The sequence below is a fragment of the Chlamydomonas reinhardtii genome, chromosome 12, assembly GCF_000002595.2.
Source record: "Chlamydomonas reinhardtii strain CC-503 cw92 mt+ chromosome 12, whole genome shotgun sequence".
Lineage (NCBI taxonomy): Eukaryota > Viridiplantae > Chlorophyta > Chlorophyceae > Chlamydomonadales > Chlamydomonadaceae > Chlamydomonas > Chlamydomonas reinhardtii.
Genome location: NC_057015.1, coordinates 6,806,483 through 6,817,903, shown reverse-complemented (window position 1 = coordinate 6,817,903; position 11,421 = coordinate 6,806,483). Strand labels below are relative to the sequence as shown.

At 61.2% G+C, this 11,421-nt stretch overlaps 2 protein-coding genes across 2 annotated transcripts; one reads left to right on the top strand and one right to left on the bottom strand.

Annotated features, from left to right (window-relative positions):
* The first annotated feature begins 71 nt into the window (after window positions 1–71).
* On the top strand, window positions 72–2,847 carry CHLRE_12g561500v5 (uncharacterized protein). Its single transcript, XM_043069181.1, has 7 exons — window positions 72–229; window positions 374–404; window positions 721–891; window positions 1,084–1,208; window positions 1,307–1,553; window positions 1,688–1,866; window positions 2,044–2,847. Exons 1-7 carry the CDS (start codon window positions 193–195, stop codon window positions 2,187–2,189), a joined length of 936 nt encoding a protein of 311 aa, XP_042918823.1. The 5' UTR covers window positions 72–192; the 3' UTR covers window positions 2,190–2,847.
* A 2-nt stretch (window positions 2,848–2,849) lies between these two features.
* On the bottom strand, window positions 2,850–11,331 carry CHLRE_12g561550v5 (uncharacterized protein). The gene is made up of 27 exons (XM_001703067.2): window positions 11,246–11,331; window positions 10,906–11,090; window positions 10,445–10,701; window positions 9,907–10,069; window positions 9,673–9,733; window positions 9,427–9,587; window positions 9,082–9,211; window positions 8,767–8,881; window positions 8,556–8,642; window positions 8,396–8,434; window positions 8,033–8,186; window positions 7,772–7,829; window positions 7,590–7,650; window positions 7,358–7,465; window positions 7,169–7,211; window positions 7,016–7,066; window positions 6,819–6,867; window positions 6,516–6,637; window positions 6,230–6,317; window positions 5,863–5,909; window positions 5,559–5,692; window positions 5,324–5,393; window positions 4,929–5,060; window positions 4,657–4,765; window positions 4,483–4,529; window positions 4,134–4,325; window positions 2,850–3,958 (listed from the first exon to the last, which is right to left on the bottom strand). The coding sequence occupies exons 2-27, from the start codon at window positions 11,080–11,082 to the stop codon at window positions 3,425–3,427; spliced, it is 3,189 nt and encodes a 1,062-aa protein (XP_001703119.1). The 5' UTR covers window positions 11,083–11,090; window positions 11,246–11,331; the 3' UTR covers window positions 2,850–3,424.
* Window positions 11,332–11,421: the final 90 nt, after the last annotated feature.

The window sequence follows — 11,421 nt, the reverse complement described above, 5'->3', positions numbered from 1 at the left end:
ATGTGCGCGATGGGGCGCAATGGGGTTTCGGGAATCGGGATTAGAGAGTTGGCCTTAGATAAATGCTGTCGGTATCACTATTCGTCACAAACAAAGCAACACATACTTTGAGGCCTGCGCACCCATAGCCTATACACGCGAGCGACCATCTCGGACTGTATCGTCTGATTTTTTCTCTAACTCTCCGCCAAAATGCTGTCATGGAAGGACGAGGAGGAGCTGTCCCGGAGTAAGTGTGTATCGCGCTTGCCGATACTGCGACTCTTACTGTTCCGAGCGACTTCCGGTGTCGCATGGCATGCAAGGGAGTTGCACTCGGCCGTGCTTGGACGCTGACACGCGCTCGCCCTTACTTGACTGTCGTTTTGTACAGACCGCCCCGGAAGCATGACGAAGCCTGCAAGGTGAGCAGGCGGCCCTGCCTTCCGTCGCTTGGCCTGCGCCAAGCGGCCGGCTCTCTGCCTTTGCTTAGACCTGGCGTGTATGTATGTCCCCACATAGTGCTCGTAGTGTAACTGCGCTCTCACCGGTTTTTTTGGGTCGCTTAGCGACGCCCAGTCAGCTGCACGAAAAGCGCACCCATCGTTCGTAAACTTAGGGACGGCTGGCAGGACTCCTAGCACAGCTTGAGCTGTGACAGGCTCCATAAATTCCTTGCGAGGAAGTCCATTGCGCTCACCTCCCCGCTCCCGCCCCGACAATTCTCGCTCCCTCCCTCAGGTCGTCTATTGACGCTATCCGCCAGGGCAGTATGCCCCGAGGCAGTCTAGACAGGGGGGCGGGGCTCAGCCCCGTCGGCTCGATCGGCTCGCCTGGTGGCCTCAAGCAGTCGCAGTCGCTCCTCCGTGGCCCGGGCCACGCAGCTGAGGGCACGATTGGCTCCGAAGGCTGGTGAGATAATGATGGTGACACACCTAGACCTGCGGAATGCTAGACCTTACAAACACACACACGTGTGCAGTAGTTCCTAGTAGCCAGACCGGCCAATGCATCCCCACTCATCAACAGTGCACGCAATGCCGCATGAGTGCGCCACACTCACTAGTTACTACCCGCATGTGGCCATGCCTTCACCACCTGAAGGTGGCATCATGCCTCCGAGGCCGCCATGAACGAGGCACCCAAGGACGAGAAGGGCGAGAAGGTCGCCGGCTTTGTGCCCATGTACAACAACATCCCCGGCCTGGTCAAGAAGTCCATATGGGACGGTGAGCGTGCCTGGCTCGCAGCAAAGGAAGTTGCGAGGAAAGCCGTGCTCTTGCCGACCTCACGTATTTGCTTCCCCCTGCCCTTCTCCTATTCACAGAGGAGCCAGCGGCCTCAGCGCCTGCTGCAGCTGGCCCACCGGCATTTGCCAGCTCTAACGTGAGCGGGTCAGCCTTCGCTGCACCGGCGGCAGGTCCCATCGCGGCGGCGGCTGTGCCCGCAGCGACTGAGCCTGCCGCGCCCGCAGCTGCCGCGGCGGCTGAGGCGCCAGCGGCCGCTGAGACAGCTGCTGAGGCACGCAGTGAGGGCGGTGCTGCGCCGCCCCCGGGAGCCAAGGGTGACGGCTGGTGAGTGGATTGCACATTGTGACCTGATCACAAACAGCACTGCCGGGGCTGTTGGTTTGTCACCGCACAGCGACCCCTGCATGAAGGTAGTATTCCCAGAGCTTAGCACGGCTACCGCGCTGTCGCGCCTGTAGGTGGACTCGCATGGACAACGGCATTCTGAACCAGCCGCCCGAGTCGGCGGCACCTGCCCCTGGGGCGGTGGTCAAGGGCGAGCGCGTCATGGGCGGCGGCTTCGTGCCGCAGTTTGGTGTGGCTGGCGGCAACGCCTACAAGTCCATCTTTGCGGCGGATGAGTCCAAGGTCGCGGAAGGTGAGCGTGGTTGCGAGGGGCGCTGGGGGGTACATGGATGCCACATTGCTATACAATACACGCGAGAAGCTTCGCTGTCAGATCGGCGGACTCAGAATCGTACCCCCGGGCTTCTGTCAACTAGATGGCACCATTGAACTACCCCCGCATCCCCGCATCTGTCCCACACTTCTGCAGCCGCCAAGCCGGTGGAGAAGGCTGTGGCAGACTGGGCTCCCTTTACCGGTGCGGAGCAGCAGGCGGCTGCTCCCGCTGCCACATGCGCGACGGCGGTGGCGGACGACGACTGGAGCGGCTTTGCTTCAGCGCCCAAGGTGGCTTAAACGCATTAACGCAACCAGGTTGGAGAGCGAATCCTGTCCGCCCGCCGGGGCACAAGTGAATAAAGAGCCCATGCATGCGGTTCGTGAGCGTTGGTGCCGTGAGGGGGACATGCAGTGAAGGGAGGGTTGTCGTAAGCGGGCCTGTATCGAACTTGGAAGACCACGAGCGTTTCAGGGCAGGTCATTAGACAACTAGCAGTCTGATGACGACTTGCAATTCAACGCAGAATGCATGATGCTTGTTATGGCTTGATGCGAGCGAATTGCTCGTGTTGGCCTGCCCGCACTACATGTGTACCGAACTATGGGTTGGTTTTCGTGGTCCATCACGGTAAACCTTCGGCCTCAGACCAGCTCAGACTTGGAAATTGTGATGTGGCTCAGCCATTTTGCCTTGTCGTGATCCGTGAATATTTGTGATTTGCAAGATATGGCCATCCAGGCCTGTATGTAAGGACGAGTGAGATTGTGATCCCTCCGTACACTGCATGAGGCGGCCATCATTACGGTAGTCGTGTGCCACAGTGTGCCAAATCGGGATGCTTTTGAACAATAAACACTTGCGGCTGAGCGGCTCTGTTTTACATGTGAAACACGGGAGGTTATATGAGAAGCAGTAAAACTGTTATGAGCAGAATCGTAAGGCAAATTTATCGCTCAGATCACTGTGGCTCTGTCTTCCATCAGAGGCTCCATGGCAGCAGTGCCCGGCTGCCCGCGGTGCGCTGTGCCTCTGCTTCAAGCGTGTGGCGTTGCGCGGTGTACGGTGCTATCGCATGCCTGGGCGCCCGGAGCGTGAGGAATCCGCGTCAGCAAACTACCAGCCAGGGGCACCCCTGCTACCGGCCTGCCAGCAAGTCAGCGATAGATCATTACGGTACATTAACTCCGGCGTTACCAGCAGCGTAATCGCGCCTTGACGTTGCGAATTCATGCTTGGGTCAGGGAATACGCTGCACTACAGCCTATAGGACTACGCCAACCTGCCCCGTATGCCTGTCCCATCGCATCGATGACAGCAGTGGCCAACGAAACGTACTGTACGGGATGTCAAACAAGCCCATTCACTAGCCAAGCGGAACGGTACCGCAAGCACATAAAGTGAAACCTGTAGCGGGGCCTAGATTGCGGTTTATCTGACATTGATCCTGTCCCATTCCACATCCACCTCCTTTTTTTGTTCATCGTGCCTGTCTTAACATCTGCCTAGCCTCCATTCCACGTCTCCGGTCCCGTTACTTCTTCTTCTTGCCCTTCTTGGACTTTCCAGCCGCACCTGCAGCCTCACCCGCACCTGGGGCGTCCACTGCGCTCCCACCCTCGGTCTCATCCGCCTCGCCCTTTGCCTCAACAGAGCCCTCTGCGCCCGCCGCGGCAGTGGCCGCACTCGGCTCGGTGCCTCCAGCCAGCCCCGCCACGGACGGCGCAGGCGCAGTAGCTGCTGGCGGCAATGGCGCTGCAGCAGACGGCGCAGCTGCAGAGCCCGCGCTAGGCCCACTGCTGCTGGGACCCGCCCTTGCGCTGACAGCGCTGCCCGCAGCATCCGCCGGCGCAGTACCCGCGCCGCTGGCTCCAGGCACTGCGGCGGTCAAGTTGCTGGCGCTGGTACCTGATCTGTCTGACACGCTGCTGACCTGCAGGGTCGGTGCGACGTGGCTGACCACTGCGCCACTGCTGCCGCTGCCGCCGTCGTCCAGCTTCCTCAGGTCCAGGGCACTGCCCGACTTGGAGCTTGGCTCACCGCTGGGCGGGTCCATACCCTCGCCGTTCTGCTTGCACACGCGACACAAAGCACAGTGTGCATGTTAGACAGCCGTCTTGATGTCGCCACTGTGCATTACAGCATGGATTCCCGTTGCTGTACCCTCGGCCTCGGCCAAGGCCTCGTACCAGCACGAGAGCAGCATAGTGGCACTCCGCACACGTTCCAGACCCCACCCTCACCTGCGCCTTCTGCGCCTGGCGGCTCCACATCTCCGCATACAGGCCGCCGCGCGCCAGCAGCTCCGAGTGGCTGCCCTGTTCCACCACACGGCCGGTGGCCATGACCACGATGATGTCGGCGTCCGCGATGGTGGACAGCCGGTGCGCCACGATGACGGTGGTGCGGTTGTTGCGCAGCTCCGCCAGGGAACCCTGCAGGCGGGATGCGGCGAGGGCGTGGTGCATTGACGGCCATCGCACTCACAACAGAAGGCCTGCAGATGACATGACCAATACCGTACACGCATATCGAGTGCATTGCACGTGCATGTGAGCACGCCCCGCTGCATGCAACAGGACACATGCCCACCTGGATCTTCTTCTCCGTGATGGTGTCCAGCGCCGAGGTCGCCTCGTCTGCGGTGCCCAGTGCCAGCAGGCAAGTCATGCGGAGGTGCGCGAACATGTTGAGGTCGGAGTAACTGACAGTGTTTCAATACCAGCACGCCGGTCTCCCCTTACCCGCCCCCCGCCACCCACTCACCCAGCACCAGCATGGCGGGGTTCTTGAGCAGCGCGCGCGCAAACGCCACTCGCTGCTTCTCGCCGCCGCTCAGCCGCAGGCCGCGCTCGCCCACAACCGTGCTGTAGCCCTGACGCAGCGAAGTACCCCACACGCACGACGTGTCAGACCGTAGGACATTCCAGCCAGGCGGCAGTGCCCGCTAGACGCCCGGCTGGGCGACCGCCGTGCAAGACATAAGGCATGAGCTTGACCGCCACCCACGTGCTGCCCGACCCCCCAGCCCGACTCACCTTGGGGAAGCGGTTGACGATTGTGTCGTGGATGCAGGCCAGCCGGGCCGCCTCCTGCACCTGCTCGTCGCTGGCCGACAAGTTGCCGTAGCGGATGTTGTGCATGATGGTGTCGTTGAACAGCACCGTGTCCTGCAGGGGGGCCCGGCCGGGTTGTGAGGAAGGTGTGAGGTGGTCGCAGTGGCAGTGCAAGTCAGGGATGGAGGCTTGTGCGAATGTGTCAAAGGGAACAACTAGAGCGCGCCCGCAAATTGCGGTGAGTCGTCGTGCGCATGCTTGTGTATGTATGTGTATGCGTGTGGTACAACAGTGCGGTCCCAGCATCGGGTGTGGCATGTAACCATATGATCCAGAGGCCCACCATGCCTACTGTTCGTTCCGTCACCAAGCCGCACCTGCGGCACCATGCCGATGGCACGGCGCAGAGATGTTTGCGACACGTTGCGCACATCCTGCCCGTCCACACTGCATGTATGAAGGCAGAGGGTGGACCAAGTGGTGATGCGCCACACTGTACGGCCACGACCAGCTGGCCAAGAGGCGCTCGTATTAAGTACGGTATGGACCCGAGCTCGCTACCGCTACCGCTGCCGCTACAGCCGGTTGGTCCAACTGCGACTTAGCGCTCACCGCACTGCGCCACTGGAGACATCGTAGAAGCGGAAGATGAGGCGCGTGATGGTGGACTTGCCGCTGCCGGTGGCGCCCACCAAGGCAATGGTCTGACCGCCCGGCACCCGGAAAGAAACATTACGCAGTACCGTCTGCGAACACCAGTAGCGAGCGGCAAACAACACCGTTAGCCCGCAGCTACTGCAACACGGAAACATGTCTCGGTGTCCTCACACGCAGCACGCGCATTGCAATTCTGCAAACACGATATCCCGAGATCAAGAGCCGTTCAACCCGACCTCCTCCCTCTTTGCCGCCGCACCTGGCCCGCCTCATACTGGAAGCTGACATCGTCAAACACCAGCTCGCCTGCGGGCAGTGCCGTTAGGGCACGGAAGTCGTGTTCGGTACCGTCAGCCAGCAAGACATGCGGTGCCCACGCCACCCTGCACTTGCGCGCGTTAATACAGTTTCAGTTACAGCGTCCGCCCGTGAATCATGGGAGGTATCCTTGCAAGCCGGGGGGGGGGGGCGATGGATACGCGTGGGACTCCTAGCTACGTGGGAGTATGCTCTCCCAATGCGCTAACAAAGCGCTGATGTACTCAGCAGTTCCTCTATTGGAGGCTATATGTCAGGGTGCTACTCCAGAAGAATCCCAAGCTCTGTCCTTAGGCCGCCTTCCTCACCCGTGCTGACCACCAGGTCACGAGAGGTGGTTGTGTCTGCAACCACCGGCTGGCGCCCCAGCAGCTCAAGCAGGTTCTCCATGTCAATCTGGGGGCCATAACCGGGGGGGGGGGGGCACTGCTCTAGGTGGCGAGGCAAGAAACGCAGTGCGCATGAGCCCACTGTCTCGACACAGCGCACAACGCTACAACTCACCGCACATTCACACCGCGCCTGCCGCCACGCTCAGTCCAAACCTGCTTGTTGACTCTGATGCCCGAGCCCTTCTACCAGCCCGCCTCTCACCATGTACTGCTGGATGGTGCGGTAGTAGGAGCCGAAGAAGTTGAGTGGCCCGTACAGCTGCGCCATGAGCGACAGGAACAGCACCGAGTCGCCCACCGTCAGCGAGTGGTCGGCCACACCGGCTGCAGGTGCGGGTGCGGGCGTGGGCGGGTGGGTGAGTGGATGGATGCGGGTGGGTTGCAATGATGGTTGGGAACGCGGTACACGGGATGGGTGGGGCATACGCGAGGCAGTCAGTAACGAGGCGGAGAGGGTTGCGTGCATCAAGCCGCGCGCATCACCAACAGCGTTTCCCCTTCGCACCTGCGCACACGAGCAGGCCGGAGGCGATGCCAATAAACATGATGGCGCTCTGCAACGTGGGATTGCAGGGTTTGGTCAGGGTCAATTAAATCCAATGAAGTGGCGCAGGCAACTTGCTGCAAGCAAAGTGTTGAGTGCACATGCTGCCTATCACTGCAACGCACAGCATCTTAGGCATGCGTGAGATGGACACGAACCTGAGTCACGTTCAGGACGTTGATGGACGACATGCTGCGGAACTCGGCGTCCTGCGGCACACAAAAGCACCCGATTCGAACTGAGCAAACCCTCTCATGACCATACCTGTACCCGCCACACTTCCCCACCATGCCCATGCCCCATCAGCGCACCTGATAGGCGTCAATGGCTTTGGCATACTCCACCGACTCGTACCTGCAGCAAATAAGCGAATCACGCAGTCATAGGTCATAGTTGAGGCATCAAGTCACTTGGCTTTGCGCATCATAAGACCAGACCAGACCAGCGGTCGCCGGGGTGGCCCCTGCCGGGTGTCAGTTTCCTGCCCCTGCCCAGCTCACCGCTCATTGGTGAAGTACTTGACGGTCTCGTAGTTGAGCAGAGCGTCAGTGGCGCGTGCGGACTTGACCTGGTCCGTGGCGTTCATCTCGCGACGCAGCTTGCCGCGCCTGGGGGTGGGGCGGGTAGGTAGGGAGGGCGGCGAGCGTCGCGGGACCGTGGCACAGCGGCAGGTACAACTCCTCTTGCCGCCGCCGTCTGCTTGTTGCACCCCACTTACGCAACCCGACTCACCACTCAGTAATGATGACGGTGAGGGGGATGTAGGACCCAACCGCAATAAAAACAATAATCGCTGCGTGCACATAGGCCAGTGGTGTTCGTTAACGACCGCAAGCACAGCGCTTTGCAACTTGCACGCATCTCAAAGGCTGGTTGTCTGGTTGGCCAGTGAGGCCCTGTTCGCTGCTGCTCACCAATGGTCGGCTCTAGCGCCTGGGCCAGGTATGTAGCAGCCGCCAACACATCAAATATCTGCGGCCCGAATGCGTATTATATTTGTAACGTACAGGTAACGTACGGGACGCATACATAGCAAAGCCACGAGACCATGTCATGTCGTGCCGTCACACCGCGCCCGTCCGCGAAGGCACCAAAGCGATGCCCTGCCCCTCTGCCTTGCCCCCTTCCCCTGCCTTGCCGCTCTCCTCCCCGGATGGTGCCGGCCCCGCCCGCACCTGGGGCAGCACGTTGAAGAGGATGGTGGACAGGATGTTCTGCATGGCGTTGGTGCCGCGGTCCACCACCTTGGTCACCTCGCCCGTCTTCTTGCGCAGGTGGAAGGTCAGGTCCAGGTCCATCACGTGGTCAAACACACGCAGGCTGATGCGCCTGCGGACGCGGCGGGCGATAGACGGGGCAGGGATCAGGAGGGGATGCACCATGCATAAGCAAGTGGATGTTAGTAGAGCACAGGCATGGACGCGGAGTCGCTCGGGCTCTCAAACCCTGAGCTATTTGACACGCTGGTGATGCCAGCGTACAGTTAGATACACTCGTACGGGTAGACCTACATACACACGTTGCCGCGGCAGACATACCTGTACGCATCCTGCGAGACTGGAATCCACAGGTAGGACCTGCAGGCGAGGTGGTGAAGCATACCTTATGAATACCCAGTAAGTCGGGCACTCGCGCCACCACTGTGACAATGTCTCTATCACTCAACACATTCGATTTTACGCCGCACGAGCGCTGTACCTCATGTTGTTGATGAATCCCACGATGCCGCCGCCTGCGCCGCCCTGGAAGAACACCGCGGCCAGGTACAAGATAATCCACGGCCACCTGCGGGGGGGGGGGGGCACAAGTTAATGGGTGAGGGTTTCGCCAATGCTGCAAGCATACTACATGCCACAGACCCTTATGCAAGCCCCTTCCCGCACGCGGACCCAGCACAGCGACCACTTACACAAGTGCACCGAAGTTGACGGCGCTGGGGTCTGCATCATCACCGCCTCCCTTGAGCCAGGCAGACACCAGGCGGCCGATGCCTAGGTCCAATCCCAGACCGCGGGGCGGCTCGCCTGCAACCATGCGACACATACCCGCTCACACAGCTTTTACTCGTGCGGCCTGATCCATCCACGCAACAAGACGGTGGAACCGCCGCGACAACGCGCCGCCCACGTTGGACATCCATGCAGGACAGGAGATCCAGTCTTTCATGCATCAGCCGCAGACAAAATACCCGCACTCCCCGGCCGCGCTGCTTCCGCCGCCCTACCCGCAGCCGCTGCGGGGTGTTTGGCGGACGCCGCCGCCAGTGTGTCCACCACTCGCTTGTACAGGATGGGCACGGCCAGGTTGATGAAGCGCATGGCCACCAGCAGCAGCAGGCAGGCGATGGCGCGCAACTGCAGCAGCAGGGGACACATAGCAGGGCGCCGTGCAGAACACATAGCGGGCATCAGCGGGACAAAGCGGCACAAAGCGAGGCAGGGGGCAGAAAGCAAGGGGTATCAAGGTTGAAATTACATCACACGCCACACCCCAGGCCAATGTGAGCTGCAGAGTGCAAGGTGCTGCCAGCTTGAGGTCCAGGGCACGTTCCGCGGCCTCTGCCTCTCACCTGCAAGTGTAGCTCCGTGGGCCACACGTAGGCACACGCGTCGCCAAACAGGCTGATCCAAGTGCGCCCGTCGCCCTCGCCGTCACCGGCGTTACCGCCGCCGGCTGAGGCTCCGCTGGGCCCGGCATCACCACTACCACCCGGCTTTGAGGAGCTGCCGCCTGAGGGATGCGGGATCAAAACTATGATGCGTAATTAGGTGCACACATGTGCACACCATGCAACACCGGTCCTGGCTTGACCCACCCGCGCGCGAACCAGCTGCGTCGTCACCCGACAGTGGGGCATAGCCGAAGCCCAGCTGCGCCTGCGAACAAGAGGGAGACGCGGTAACGCCAAATCCGTCAAGTGTGTGCTGTAGCTCGCCTCCACGTGGCGACAGGACCCGTCCTGGTAACGAAACCTTGAGCACTTGCTTTGTCGCGCACCCACACGCTCTGCTTGCTCAGCAGTCAGACAGCTGCACCCGCCCCGTCGCACCTGCATTGTCTGCAGCGAGGGGTTCTTGGCGGCTCGCCTGGCGCCCAGCCACGTGGTCACGGCCGCCATGGCGGACTGCAGCATGGCCGTCCAGATGCTGGCCTTGATGTAGGACATGGGGAAGTTGTGCGCGTCGAAGTACAGATGGTAGAAAGAGTACAGGCTGCGCGGGTACAGAGGGAGTAGGGAGGGGTTATGCGGCATGTTTGTACGAGAGCGCATGTCACGGTACCAAGATTGCGACCACGCACTGGCAGGCCTACATCCCCAAAGCAATAAATGCTGCCATGTCCCTCATGCCTGCTGACCACACCCACCTCCCCGCCTCTTTCCACCATGTCCACGTGTCGTGTGACCTGCTGCCCTACACCCCCAACCCTCCATCCCGGAACCTCCACCCCGGACCGTCCACCTTGGACCCTCACCCTTACCCTCACCCTCACCCTCACCCTCACCCTCACCCTCACCCTCACCCTCACCTCACCCTCACCCTCCCCGCTCCGCGCTCCCCTTCCCCCTCGCCCCTCGCCCCGCCCACCTGATGCAGTACACCGCCACGGCCGGCCCGGTCACGAAGCGGAAGTCCACAGTGGCGGCCACGCGACATGTGTACAGCGCGAAGCCCAGCATGGTGCCCCACGTGAGCGCCAGGCAGGCGTGGTAGGTGACGTGGAAGGGGAAGCGGCGCAGGATGGCCAGCCCCACGCTGAAGTGCAGCAGGTGCGTGCCCACCATGAACAGGCAGCAGGCGATGAACGCGCCAGACAGGCCGCTCACACCGCGCCGCAGCCGGCCCTGGTAAATGGGGCGTTGTGCGAGGGTGATGCCCGGTGTGTTAGAGGACACTAGAGCTGCTTTTGTTTGGACAGCAGGCGGTTGGCGGTAGTACCGTAAACGCATGATGCCTTACCCTCCATCCAGATGGCAAAGTCCTATCAACCCATTCAGTCTTGAAGCATTGCCGCGATCCACTGCCTGCCTTGCCTGCTCGCGGCTTACCTGAAGCTTGAGTTGGTGGATGAGCCCCAGCCGGCCGCCCTGGGCCAACACCGACACCAGCGTAGCCACCAGCAGCAGCGCCGACGCTCCGCTCTCGAACGTGCATGGTGACAGCAGCGGGCCCAGCCAGCCCACGTCCTGGATCCCGCCGCACCACATGAGCCCATTGGCGGCCATGGCGCCGCCTGCGAAGGGGTGGCCGGGCCAGCAGTGGTGCGTGCGGGCAGTGGCCCGGGCGCTGTTGGCGGGAGCGGCCTGGAACCGTTAGCCAAGCCCACCGCCTGGCGCTGTACCAGCGAACTCAGAACGTCAAGGTGTTGGCCGGCGATGTCGCGCGCACCTGCGTTATGCAGATGATGTCTCCGATGTCTCGGACAACGAGTCTCAGACGAAAGTTGCACTGATTGTTTGCAATGTGGAATGGTGAGGAACAAAACCTATGTAGCACATATATGTAGTCACTATCGCGTTAGGCACCCACAATAAATATGGGCACCGATGAGCATGAGCATGAGG